Raw genomic sequence first — 12776 nt, 5'->3', positions numbered from 1 at the left:
ACACCCACATAGCACACACTGCTTACTTACTTACACAGCACACACGTCAACATTTACCCATGCAACACACACCCCTACACACACACACACACACACACACACCTGATGTGCTTTATTGCTACACAGAAGTGAGGTTGAAAACATAAACCCAATGAATCATGTGGGAGGCATGAGATAGGCTCTTGATTTTCATACCTTTTTCCTTTCTTTCACGTCATAGAGGGCAATACTGGCAAACAGTGGCTCAATTTCAATCTCAAACCTGTCAGAGAGAGAGAGAGAAAAAAAATCAATGAGGTTCTAGCCTGGATAAGTTTGAATGTTCTACAAGTGCATGGATATATAAAATCATTTAAAAAAATGTGAACATAATTCCAGGAATATAGGGGTAACGCCACCAGTGTGAGAAAATACACAGATACTAACGGAAAAATTATGTGAAGTTAATGGAAAATTCCAGATCATTTGAGGTCATGGTGGAGACTACATTCTCTTAAAAATGTTTGCTTTAAAAAAAAAAGTGCTTGTTGGTGGTACAGCAAGAGAATGAGCTGAATGGAATTTTGGTCTGATCCAAAACACTGCTTCATATGCATGCTGGGGACTCACAATCCCAGACAGGTGCTTCCCATTCCTCGTGTAGCTGCCATGTTTTAGAGAATAGTCTCTATGTCATAGGCAATGGACTTGCTTACATTCTTGTGCTGATATCAAATCTCTACCATTTGGGCCTGGAAAGATGGCCCAGCAGTTAAAAGTCAGTACTGCTCCTGTAGAGAACCCTAGTTTGATTTCCAGAACCAACAGCAGGAGATGCACAACCTCCTGTAACCCCAGTTCCAGGAGAGCTAGCACCCTCTTCTTGCCTCTGCAGGCACCTGGGCTCAAATGCATGTGCCCCCTCCTCAACACATACACATAATTAAAAACTAATAAATAAATGAAAAGTTCCAAAGGTCTACTATTCAATTCTAATGAGCAAGACTTTTTAGTCTTGTTAAAAAGGAAGTATTTAATTGCTTTTCCTTAGACTTACAGAAGAAAAATCAAGATGCTGACTGGGCCATAATGCCAATGAACGTGTGGCTGGCCCTAGCTGCTGCGGAAGGCTGTTCCCTTGAGGTAGATTGAGGACAGGGGAGGGAAGGGAAGGGATTCAGCACATGGCAAATACTGAGGTGCCCTGGCCTTGTTTGATTTAGAATGAGGAGCTCTTGGGACCAGGGATTTATTGTAAGAAAAGAGCACTTGCCTACCATACACAGGCTCTAGGTTTGATTCTGAACACACACACACCTGACACCCCACCAAAACTAGAACTAGAAGCCTCTCATATTCACCCTGACTGCTGATTCTTCCTGAAATCATAGGTTTTAGGAAAAGACCCACAAACTAATTCTGCCACATGTTATACATACATGTAAAATATAGGCATACCTTCCAAGTCTCTCAGTTTAACAATCCATGATTTTGGATACTGCCTACTGGCAGCACCAGTAAAGTTGCTGGACTGTTATTATTGCCTCAGAAGCCATGCGAATTAGGGCAGATTTTCTTTCAAGGCACATGTGAGGGGCTTGGCTTACTGTCATATAGTTCTTCCTCAAAAGGCCTTTTTAGGCAGACAAAAGGGCCAGTTGGTCCATGCCGTCTTTGGTGATGAGATAATTTGGAATACTGGTATACTCATGGACAAAGCTGGGATGTGTTCCCTCTGCTACCACCTGTTCCTAACTTTTCTAATTCTATTTGTTTACCTGCAAAGTAAGGAAAGAACACTGCCTTTCCCATTTTCAAGCATGTCTTAAGGATCATGCTAAGGCAATGTATGTAACATATATAGAAAACCAGGCCTAGCAGCAGTATCACATACCACAGCAAACCCCTACATCTACCATCAGAAGAAGGGAAACACATTGCATGTGTACAGAAATATTCAACTGGGCATATAAAATGCTCTGTTGTATGCATATATATATATATGATATGTTAAATGAAATAAACCCATTTTGAAAGGACAAGTACTATTCCACTTATGGAATGTATTTATACGGTCAAATGAAGAGCTCGAAGGTAATGCATGGTTATCGGGAGATGGGAGGAGTGGGTCATGGGGATTAGTGCTGAGTCCTACTTTGGAAAGATAGAAACATCTAGAAGTAAGTGGTGGTGATGGTTGTACTAAAACGTCCTTGCACTCAACACCACTGAACTACACATCAAAAATGTGGACTTTGTTACACGCATTTGTCACACACACTGCAAATGCCTATTCTCGTTCTTTCTCCTGTCGGAAAAATAGCATTTTTTTTTCCTTTTTTCAGCTTTTTGAGATGGGAGTCTTGCTATGTAGCCCAAGCTGGCCCTAGAAACTACTGTGATCCCCCTGCCTCTGCCTCTTTAGTGCTGGAATTACAGGCATAATTCGACATGCCTGGCAGGAAATAGAACTTTAACTGAGGGTCTGTTGTGCTGAGCATGTCTCCATGTCTCCTGGCAGGGCCAGTCTGTACTTAAGCACGGACTCTGTGACAGGCAAAGGGTCTGAGCACTGCCGTGTGGTAGATTGTACTGAGCGCTAGGTTCTTGTGGACTAGGGAAGAGAGAAGTCCATTATGATGCCTTATAGTTCCAGTGTGGTGCAGCTCACACATGCCAACCCCTTTCCTCTTTCCAGTGTGCAGAGACCACACTCCTGCTACAGGAAAGGGGGTTGCAGAGAAATGAAGCGACCTGGCAAAGGCCACCAAGCTAGGAACTTCAGAGGCAGGTTGCGAGGCTCTCTCTTTTAAGCAGAGGGCAAGGGCTTTTTCTACCATTGTTTTTCCAGGTGTGGTCCTCAGACACCAGCATCAGAGACTACCGTGCAGGAGCTCTGGGTCCACCTGGGAGACCCTACAGGAGCAGAATCCATTGGGGGAGACAGTTATGGGAGGCCTCCCAAAGTGTGTTAAGACCACTCCGTGGCACGATTTAGTGTACATTAAAGTCTCAGTGCTAAAGAGAGTCCTCTGAATGGAAGTTACTTTACATATAAGAGTATTAAATTTTAAATTAAAAGATTCCCCTACCTTAAATACTGTTGTGGGATAATTTGACTGCACTCTGACACTTCTGAGACTGCCCAATGAAGTTATAGCTAATCAGGGGGTGGAGCCAGGAACAGACTGACCAGAATTGGCCATAGAAAAGCCAGAAATTTGCATAGAAAGACACACAGGAAGGAAAGGGTGGGGACTGGAGTTTGGGTGTCCTCTTGGTTCTGGGATGAGGGAAGGATGCATCTCTTGTGGTGTCTCTGGCTATAAAGCAAGGTCAACTAGTTGCTACTCAGCCTCTGAACTAGTAGGTTTTCACCCCAGCCTTTAACTTCTGAGTATTATTGATAAATATGATAAAGACTAATCTTAACCTACATGTCGTGGCATGGCAGGGCCTTGGCCACAGGACCAGAAGGTCAGCCAGGTCACAGGTGCTGAATGAGGGGCCATGAGGTGGCAGATGATAATTAAAATATCAGTAGATTCATGTGCAGCCACTAATTTGACAGGAAAACATCACAAAACAGAAAAAATATTTCATGGCCACTATTTTTTTTTCTTGCTACTCAGAATTTTCAGAATTGGCACCAGTGTAATTTTTTTCTGTGTCCTTGAGGCTTTATCTATTTCCCAAAAGCAAAGCGGGAATGGTGAAAGAGATGAAAACACCATTAGAAATGTCCTCGCTAGTAAGCTCCATGCTATTATAGACAGAACTCAGAGATCAACACCAATGCTAAAGTGTGTCTTCCATACCGTTGCTAGTTTTACTATTCATTTTTCACATTCAAAGTTTCTAAAATTTCTTTTTTTCCCTCCAGTTTGTAGTTAGGACCATTTCTTCGGTTTGCCTCTTCTCTCATGGGTGCACAAATATGAATACCATTTAAGTCACTTAAACAGGCCGAGGGCATTGGCTATAGACATCAATTCTATTTAATTTCTCCTTTAGGAGCTGGGAAAACATCATTAGAAATGACTTGACAATTCTCATTAGAGAAACTCAAGTGACTCCATATTTTTTAAAATAATTCATATCTAGCTCAGCAGGACAAGTTTCCCAACCTGTGAGAGCAGCTGCTGCACTTTATGTACTGGATAAGTCTGGAAGGCTTGAGGACAGTCAGCCTTGGGGAAGTTCCTCTAGTCCCAGAGACAAACTCACTGCGTCTAAAGGTGGCCGGACTGAGTATATAGTGGGGGTGAGTGTGACAGACAGTATGCAGACGTCCTGAACACAAGTATATCACAGGGGTGAGTGTGGCAGACACTAGTGTACATGAAAAGCCTAAGGAATTGGCTAAAGGGATAAAACGAAGCCAGCACTGGTCACTGCATGAGTTGTGGAGTAGAACCAGGGAGATAGAGCATCAGCATCATAGGGCAGGTCATCTGGTCTAATGTCTAATCACAAACTGTGAACTATGGACGCGAGCCTCTCACTGACTAGTAGATGGTCCTACCCATGTGTGGAAAATGCTTGGCTTATGTACTCTTTTCAGTAGGAAACCAGGTCTTTGCTCATGCTAAGCACACATTCTACCACTGAGGTACATCTCCTATATCCTCAAAAAATGTCTGTGATTTGAAAAAGTGGAAGAGCTAATCTCCGCAGTCTGTGGATATGGAGAGCGGCTTGCAGGCACTCTGTGGGGAGCATGCAGGCACTGGGGTGCATGAAGAAAGTACCGAAGTATTTTACTTATTTCATTCTTTACCCTTTCTAATGTGTGTACATTTTATAATGACAATGCAGGCATCGTTTCATGGAAAGAGCAAGGTGGCCATCAGGGCAGTAGTCTGATACTTACTTCAGAGTCAGCACCTTGACCAGTATCCTGTTGCCCAGATGTTCCTTAGGACACTCCGGTACCGGACGTATTTCCACAGCATCCTCCTGTCATTGATCACATGGTAAAGAAATCATTAGCAACTTTCCACAGGGCTTTGCGGTTGGCGAAAAGCCAGGGGAGGAGGGGCTGCCCTCCTTGTCCCTGCTTTAGTTCTAGCGGCAGAATAACGCTCTGTCTTGGGAAGGGAGTTTGCCATTCATCCCTCACCATTCAAAGCCAGCATGTACAGCAAACATTTTCTCCTCTCAGAAAAGGAGCATTTAAGAGAAGGAGACTGGGGAGGGGGAGGGAGGAAGGGAGGAAGGAAGGAAGGAAATGCAAACATGGCTGTGGCTTAGTAACATCTATCAGACGGCATTGTAAAAACTTACAGTTCTAGTCTGCTTCTCCTTCCAAATACACAATCAAAAACAATTCTCTTCCCAGCTTTTTTTTTTTTAAAAAATTTATATTTACTCTACGTGTTTGTCAGGGTGTACCCAGGTTGGGGGGATGATCTAAGTGGTGGACTCACCACCATTCCTCCTCCCTCCCTCCTCACAGCTCCACCCTCCCTCCGCACCCCACAGCTCCCATTGCTGAGGTCCCAAGTGGCATCCTGCTGGTGCAACTACTGGCTCCCCTTCAGAGAAGGTGAGCTGGACTCTCAAAGAGCAAGCTGGGACTTTCGAGATTACCAGAGCAGATACATCTGCAGGGAAGACCCACTTACTAGGGAAAAACACCACACTTATGTGTTTCTAACAGTAGCTTTGGTTTGAATTAGAACTTCTGGGATCTTCTCTGAGATAAGTTCTGGTTGAGGAAAGCTTACATATACAGAGAAGCAGACGGACTAATAAAGCGAACCACCGTTTATGCACACTTTGCCGTCAACAATTTCAGCTCAGGCCACCCGCTTTTGTCTGTAAGCCCCTTGCCAGTTCCCCACACTTAATGCGGAATGATTTAACAGCAAAGAGTTAGCCCACACACAATACAGTTTCATCTGCAAGTATTTTAGTACACACGGGGACTTTCAAAACATCAATAATAACACTGACCTAAAAACTAACTATAATTTCTGACTGTGACTAAATAGTTTGGATCAGTTTGTTAAATCAAGGTTCATATTCGTATCTTGCTTTTGGATGATGTGTTTCCTAGGCTTCCTGTATCTGAATGTATCGAGGCTTCACATTTATCAGAAATACAAAATAAAGCCCAGTAGCAGAAGGGAGAAATGAGACGCTTTAATGGATTCCTGAGGTTTTCATCATCCTGGGATGTATATGTGTTTATGTGTATCTATGTGTGTATGTATACTTATGTGTGTGTTTATATACATGTATGTAGCTTATGTGTGTGTATATGTGTGTGCATGAGTTTGCACATGTATGGGTGTATGTGTGTATACTATAGGTGTATGTGTGTATACTATAGGTGTATGTGTATATGTTGATATACATGTATATGTTTTTATGTGTATGTGTGTAAATGTGCATATGTATGCATATGAGTCTGTGAGTGTCTGTGTGTGTAAGAGAAGAGAAGGAGGGAGAGAGAAAGCATGATAGTCTTCCATTTGTTGATCCCAGGAGCCAACTGAACATTTGACTTCCTGGGATTTGGTTATGAGAGCCAGTGGGGACCCGCTTCCTCTTTCTAAAATCTTTAGTTGGGTTCCATCACTTGTAGCCAATAGACTATGCAGTGAACTCTGCAGCGGTGTGGGATGGAATGAGGGCATCTTAGGGCTTAACACAGGAGATGCCTGTCACAGAAAGGGGTAGGATCAGGAAAGGGCTAACATGCTAAAACTTGGCAGCTGACTCCTACTTCGGCCTTTTCTGCAGACTATTAAAATTTCAACAAAAAAATTTGCCCTTCTAATGTTCTTTACTGGGAAATAAAAGAGGTAACATAAAATAATCTTATTAGTGTGCCATTAAAAAAGTCAGCATTTACAATCCTTTTAGAGCAGACAGAATTCACCTCTGTTCCATAGGACTTTCTTGGCTAAGGTTCAAACGACAAGCACGAACATGATTTCTTTGAGAACAGCTTCAAAACATTAAAGGGCTGGTGTGGAGGCTCTCGAGCATTTTACACATTCCAGTTTACAAGTAGCTAGCAAGGTAATTACAGCATTCCTCTCCACTCAACAAAAGCAGGCCATGGGATCCGAGCTAAGATTAACTGTCAGCCCCCATCTGAATTCCTGCATTGTCTCAAAAACCATAAAACAAAGATCCTACAAAACAGTTTATGGGCCATTCTTTGAGTCAAGTCAGACTGGAAATCCTCCCATTCAACCCAGGGAGACTCTGATGGTGAATGTCTGTCACACCCTGTTCCCTTCCTGTACTTTCTTCTCTCCTCTGATGCCCCCTTTAGTCTCTTTCCTTTCTCCTCTCTCTCTCTGGTGTTTGAGACAGGGTTTCTCTGTGTTAAGCCCTGGCTATCCTGAAACTTGTTCTGTAGACCAGGCTGGTCTTGAACTCACAGAGATCTGCCTGCCTCTATGTCCTGAGTGCTGGTACTAAAAGCATGCACTACCACTAGCTGGCACTTTGGTCTCTTCTGTTACACTTAGCATCCTCATCACGGAGATGAACATAAGGGGAGAAAGCAAAGGCCAAATGTGATCTTTTAGTCCCTTTTATAAAAAAAATTTTGTGGATTTTTGTTTTGTTTTTCTTTGTTTCTGTTTTTGTTTTTCGTTTTTCTAGACAGGGTTTCTCTGTGTAAAAGCTCTAGCTGTCTTGGAACTTGCTCTATAGACCAGGCTGGCCTTGAACTCAGAGAGATTCACCTGTCTCTGCCTCCGAGTTCTGGGATTAAAGGGGTACACCACCACCGCCCAGCCGAGACTATTTTTATTAACAACTTAATATACACTAACTTATCACTAATTGTGGTCATCATACAGTAAAATAAGTCAGTAAAATACAGTGCTCCAGTTTACCTGAAACTTTTTATCTTCTGATCAATCTTTTTCTCCTATCTGTATACCCACGAGTCTTGGCTACTTCCTGTCTATGAAACACTTTTTATATGCCCCATATAAAAAAGAAAGATACTGTGAGTGTGTGTGTGTGTGTGTGTGTGTGTGTGTGTGTACTTGCCCATGCGGGTCATAGGTCATCATTAGGTGTCTTCCTCACTACCTTATGTTTGAGTGAAAGTTTCCCACTGAACCTGGAGCCCCCAGGACCCCTCTATCTCTGCTGTCAGAGCTGGAGTTGCAGACGCATGCCACAGTGTGCCGTGTTTATGCAGGTGCTGACAGTAGGCACTTTACCCAATGAGCAGTCTCCCTCATTGATTTATTTAATGGCGAGCAATCCTTTTTCAATGTATCAGAATGCTCTCCAATTTTCCCACTTATTTATATTCTGTGTGTGCTAGGGGCAGCAGGGGGTGGAGGTCAGAGAACAGCCTTTGGGAGTTGGTTCTCTCACTCCAATGTGTGGGTTTCGGGGACCAAACTCTGGTCATCTGTCTTGGTGATGCGCACCATTGCCCACTGCTCTGTATTTCTGGTCCCAAGGTATTTTCTTTTCATCTGCTTCAGAGCATTTGAGGCTCCACACAAATCTGCAACTAAGATAAGAAACCAAGGTGGCTGGAAAACAAAGATGAGATGGGAGGAACAACTCTGGCTGGTGGGAACCAGAGCCGTGAGGGACCTGGACCTACATGGAAGTTGCCATGCTGGCTGCTGGGAATCAGAGATGCGGCTCTAGGCGAGGAATTCTAAGGGCTTGAGGGACACTTCCCCCTCACATCCTCCTAAGGGTGGGGCTGGATGACGAGCTGGTCACTGTCCTGTACGACACCGCCACGGTGGACTTGATGTTCATCTCCTTCCAGTCGCTTCGTGCTGTCCCCTCAGAGACCAGTGGGAAGTGGCTGGGTCCCAGGAGCAGCAGCACAGGGACAGGCCAGGCCAGGTTTTCTGACATCTTGCTTGGTCTGGGGACCAAACCTCAGAGACTTACATCTATAGACAGGTGCATTATCTTTTATGCAAAATTCCCCCAAGTCTTATTAATTTTTATTGTTTGGGCATGCAGGTTTGTATGTGTACACTTGGGCGTGTGTGTGTGCCACAAAGGGCGTGTGGAGGTCAGAGGGTAACTTTGTGGAGTCGGTTCTCTCCCCATCACCTTTATGTGAATCCTGGGGATCAAACCCGCGTCTCCAGGCTTGCAAGGCAAGCACTTTGTCCACTGAGCCATCTCGCCAGCCCCCAGGTCTTGGTTCTTGCAACTGAACCTTCTGTAAAACGTGAGCAGCAGAGATGGAGCAGCTTAGCTGTCTGTTGTGGCAAAGACCTGGACGTGTAGGGGACCTGACAAGCGAAGATGAAGGCTGAAAACATCATACGAAACAAGGAGCTGAAACACATCCAATGATGGCCACCTCTCACGTCATCTAAAGTGCTCCAGCAAGTGACTGCAGGCAATGTCTAAGTTGCTCTGGGCCAACTTCAGTAAATAAAGAGGTGGGAAAACAGGATTCTCAAGCTTCACACTGGGAACATGGCTGTGATTATCTCTGTCCAGAGTATGTTCAAAGCAGGTATTTTCACATGCTCTCTGGAGTCACTGGGGGGGGGGGGGAATCTTAACACCAAGCTTTAAGTAATACGTGTTTCTGATGGATTAGTTGTGAAACACATCCTCAGATAACTGGATGGTTGGCTCTGAGTTAGGCTCTGTATATAGACCGTTGAAATGTTTAGAGGGTTAAAGTGCTATGGAAATTCTAGTTATTGTTATAAGAATCCCATCAGTATGATGATCAGTAAGTGGTTCTGCTCTGACACAAGTGTGCCTACGTGAAAAACAGAGTCACACAGTAAGCATCCTGCCAGTCACACACTGCTCTGCCTTGGCAGAGGGCAGAAAAGCACACCGATTTTCTATTCTCCCCTACGGGAACCTGCACCCACCTCGTCCACAGACGGATACAGGGCAAAGAGCTCAGCCTGTCGGTTGGTCTTGCGGGCCTCCTCTTTCTCCTTCTCAAAGTCGTCAGCACTCAGCTGCAGCAGGTTTTCCAGTCGCTCATCAGGCTGCAGGCTGCGGAGGTCGAAGTCACAAGTAGTGAGGGGGCCCTTCCCAGACACATCACACAGCACGTTTAAGCGGCGGGGTCCTGTCTGTTAGAGAAAACAATTGACCTTCATGAGGGTCTAGGGGCACGAATGAGAACTAGGCTCAGGGACAATTCATGACTGCTACAGCTGGGGTCTATAGATCTCAGCTCTCAAGGAGTTTTGTTGTTGGTGGTGGTGGTTTGGTTTGGTTTGAAGAAACTAAGGACTTGACACAACTGGTCCTGGCTTCCTGGTGGGACTATCCTGGTGAGCTTCTCTTTCCCTGGAAGCATACATTATTTATCAGTTGGATAAGCCAGTCCGGGGCAAGGATTTGAAATGATACCGTTTCTAGTAGCTACTGGCTGAAGCCGTGCCTCTTAGGAACCACGCTCACATCTCGGCCTGGAGCCAGACAGAGTTGTGACAAAGGGGTGGCATAAAGAGCCTAAACTGTGAACAGAGGGACCTTTTTTTTTTTTTTTTTGGTTTTGGTTTTTCGAGACAGGGTTTCTCTGTAGCTTTGGTGCCTGTCCCGGAACTAGCTCTTGTAGACCAGGATGGCCTCGAACTCCCAGAGATCCACCTGCCTCTGCCTCCCGAGTGCTGAGATTAAAGGCGTGCGCCACTACCACCCGGCTTTAGAGGGACCTTTTTCTAATCAACTTCAGAGCCTGGGTTTTGAGGCAAGAAAAGAAAATAAACTCTAAGGAGACTTCAAAAATGCATATATATTCTGAAGCTAAGCGTCAAGCTTACAAGTACAGATATATGGGATTGGGATACACTTAGCCACTACAGCAGAGCCTGTCTGAGGCTGGGTGCCTCCCACAAGTAACTACAGGACTTCAGTAATGGTTAGAGGAGCAAACACCAACCAAGAAAAACTGCCTTGGCTATTCAAGCAACAGCTTACAGCTTCAGATGAATGGGAACTCATTCGTCTCTGTTTGCTTTCTGACCTATAATGTGAGCCCGAGGGACTAGCACACCATCATTTAAAATAACATGTTTGGATCATCACTAGCTCTTGTACATTTCTGCTGTATATAGCATAAAATACATCTCAGTCATCTTTTGGTAGAGTTAAGCCCGCTCATACTGTAGTACAACTGTCCTCATTGTCCATCTTCATGATTCTTTTCATCTTGCAAAACTGAAACTCTACACCCACTAAACAATAACTCCCCAGACCTCCGCTGTCGCTAGGCAACCACATTTGATGCTCCACTCTTCCACAGTGGATAGCTGGATTGCTTCCATCTTTTGGCTACTTGGAGCAATGCTTCTGTGGACATGGGTGTACACAGCATGGAATCATGAAGTAACCATTTTATGAAAATAATGGCAACGGCAATAATAGTAGCCAGCATTTATCGGGTAGTGGCACTGTTGGCATTAGCGGTATAAGTGAAGCTGGCCTCATTCAAAAATCTTTACACATTCTGACTCACTCCTCAAGTGGCCTCATGACACTTAGTGCCATCCTTGGTTTCCAGGGAAGACATCTATAACCCAGAAAGGTTAATGACAGAGCCTGGGGACAGGGAGGTGGTGTGAAGGGATCAATAAGAAAGGTTAGGCAATCTGACAGTGACGGCTTTGAACCACCCTGGCTCTCACAGGGAGGGGTCCACCGAAGGTCCCTCCCCCAACTGCAGGCCCTTCACTTTTTCCATCTTAATCACTGTGCTTTGGGGTTTCTGTCTGAACACTGATTTCTGAAGACACAAACCAACTTGAGGAAAACGGCCACTGACTCAAACAGTAGAGTTCCTCCTACTTGAATGTTTTACGAGTCTTACATTTATTCTAGTTTTTTAAAAAATTGACAGCATGCCTTGGGCAGAGCCAGCCCGTCACCTGGCAACCATGTTTGTTGATAGGAAATACCTGAGTGGCCGGTTCACTGCACTCCAAAGTTTCTGACTCAAACGTCTGTTTCTGAAGCGTCTTGTGAAAATCTCTCCGTGATCCGGTCTTTTTAAAGCTGCAAAAATCTGAACTTCCTTGGTTTCTTTCATTGTTGATATGATTTGATTTGGAGGGAGATGAGGAGCAGCAGAGAGGGAGAAAGAGACAAAGCATTAGATTAAAAATAAAGTACTGACATAGGGGCGGACCAAGTCGCAGAGCGTTCAACAGAGAACAATTGTAGTGCCTCCGTCTATGCACCCGGCCTCACACAAGGCTCTGCTGTAGGGACACACAGTCTTGCCTCCTGGCTGGCCCATTATGAAAGGCAGGAATGGCCTGGGAAAAATGCCACTGTAGAGGTGTGGTCTTTTCAGCTGCGGGGCACTTGGCTCTGAGCTGAAGCTAAACCGTGACCATAGCACAAGAAGCTGAGATGAATCTAGCAATGTGTAGAAGCAGCACAGAGAGACTGCAGATAGAAACAGAGGAAGCCATGTCATCTCCACATCAATGTTCTTGATAGTGAGTAAGAAAGGCAGGACATGGCTAAGGGAAAAACACACAAAGATGATGTACGGACCGACAGTCATTGCTGACATTCACAGTCCCACTCTTAGAACTTCACTACAGCTCTCAAAGGGTTGGGAATGGAGGTCAGTGTCGGCGGTAGAGTGTGTGCCTAGCGAGCATGAGGCCAAGATTCACAGGTGTGTGTTCCCGTTCTTTCTCCCTCCCTCCCTCCCTCCTCCTTCTCTTCCTCCTCCTCCTCCTCCTCCTCCTCCTCCTTCTTCTTCTTCTTCTTCTTCTTCTTCTTCTTCTTCTCTCTCTCTCTCTCTCTCTCTCTCTCTCTCTCCCCCTCTCTCTCTCTCACACACACAC

The 12776-nt window shown here is 44.9% G+C and overlaps 1 protein-coding gene across 3 annotated transcripts in view; it reads right to left on the bottom strand.

The window, feature by feature from the left end:
- Dock8 (dedicator of cytokinesis 8) overlaps positions 1–12776 on the bottom strand; it is a 184598-nt gene that overhangs the window by 106864 nt on the left and 64958 nt on the right. For all 3 annotated transcript variants that reach the window (XM_050157606.1, XM_050157613.1, XM_050157623.1), the window contains exons 5-8: positions 11874–11997; positions 9834–10043; positions 4853–4938; positions 196–262 (exon numbers count right to left, since the gene is read on the bottom strand). In XM_050157606.1, coding sequence (XP_050013563.1) covers positions 196–262; positions 4853–4938; positions 9834–10043; positions 11874–11997 — 487 coding nt within the window. The remainder of the gene's footprint in view (positions 1–195; positions 263–4852; positions 4939–9833; positions 10044–11873; positions 11998–12776) is intronic.

This window comes from Alexandromys fortis, unplaced genomic scaffold (assembly GCF_014885135.2).
Source record: "Alexandromys fortis isolate MF-2015 unplaced genomic scaffold, M_Fortis_MF-2015_v1.1 scaffold_10, whole genome shotgun sequence".
Taxonomy (NCBI): domain Eukaryota; kingdom Metazoa; phylum Chordata; class Mammalia; order Rodentia; family Cricetidae; genus Alexandromys; species Alexandromys fortis.
This window is presented reverse-complemented; position numbering and strand designations above follow the sequence as displayed.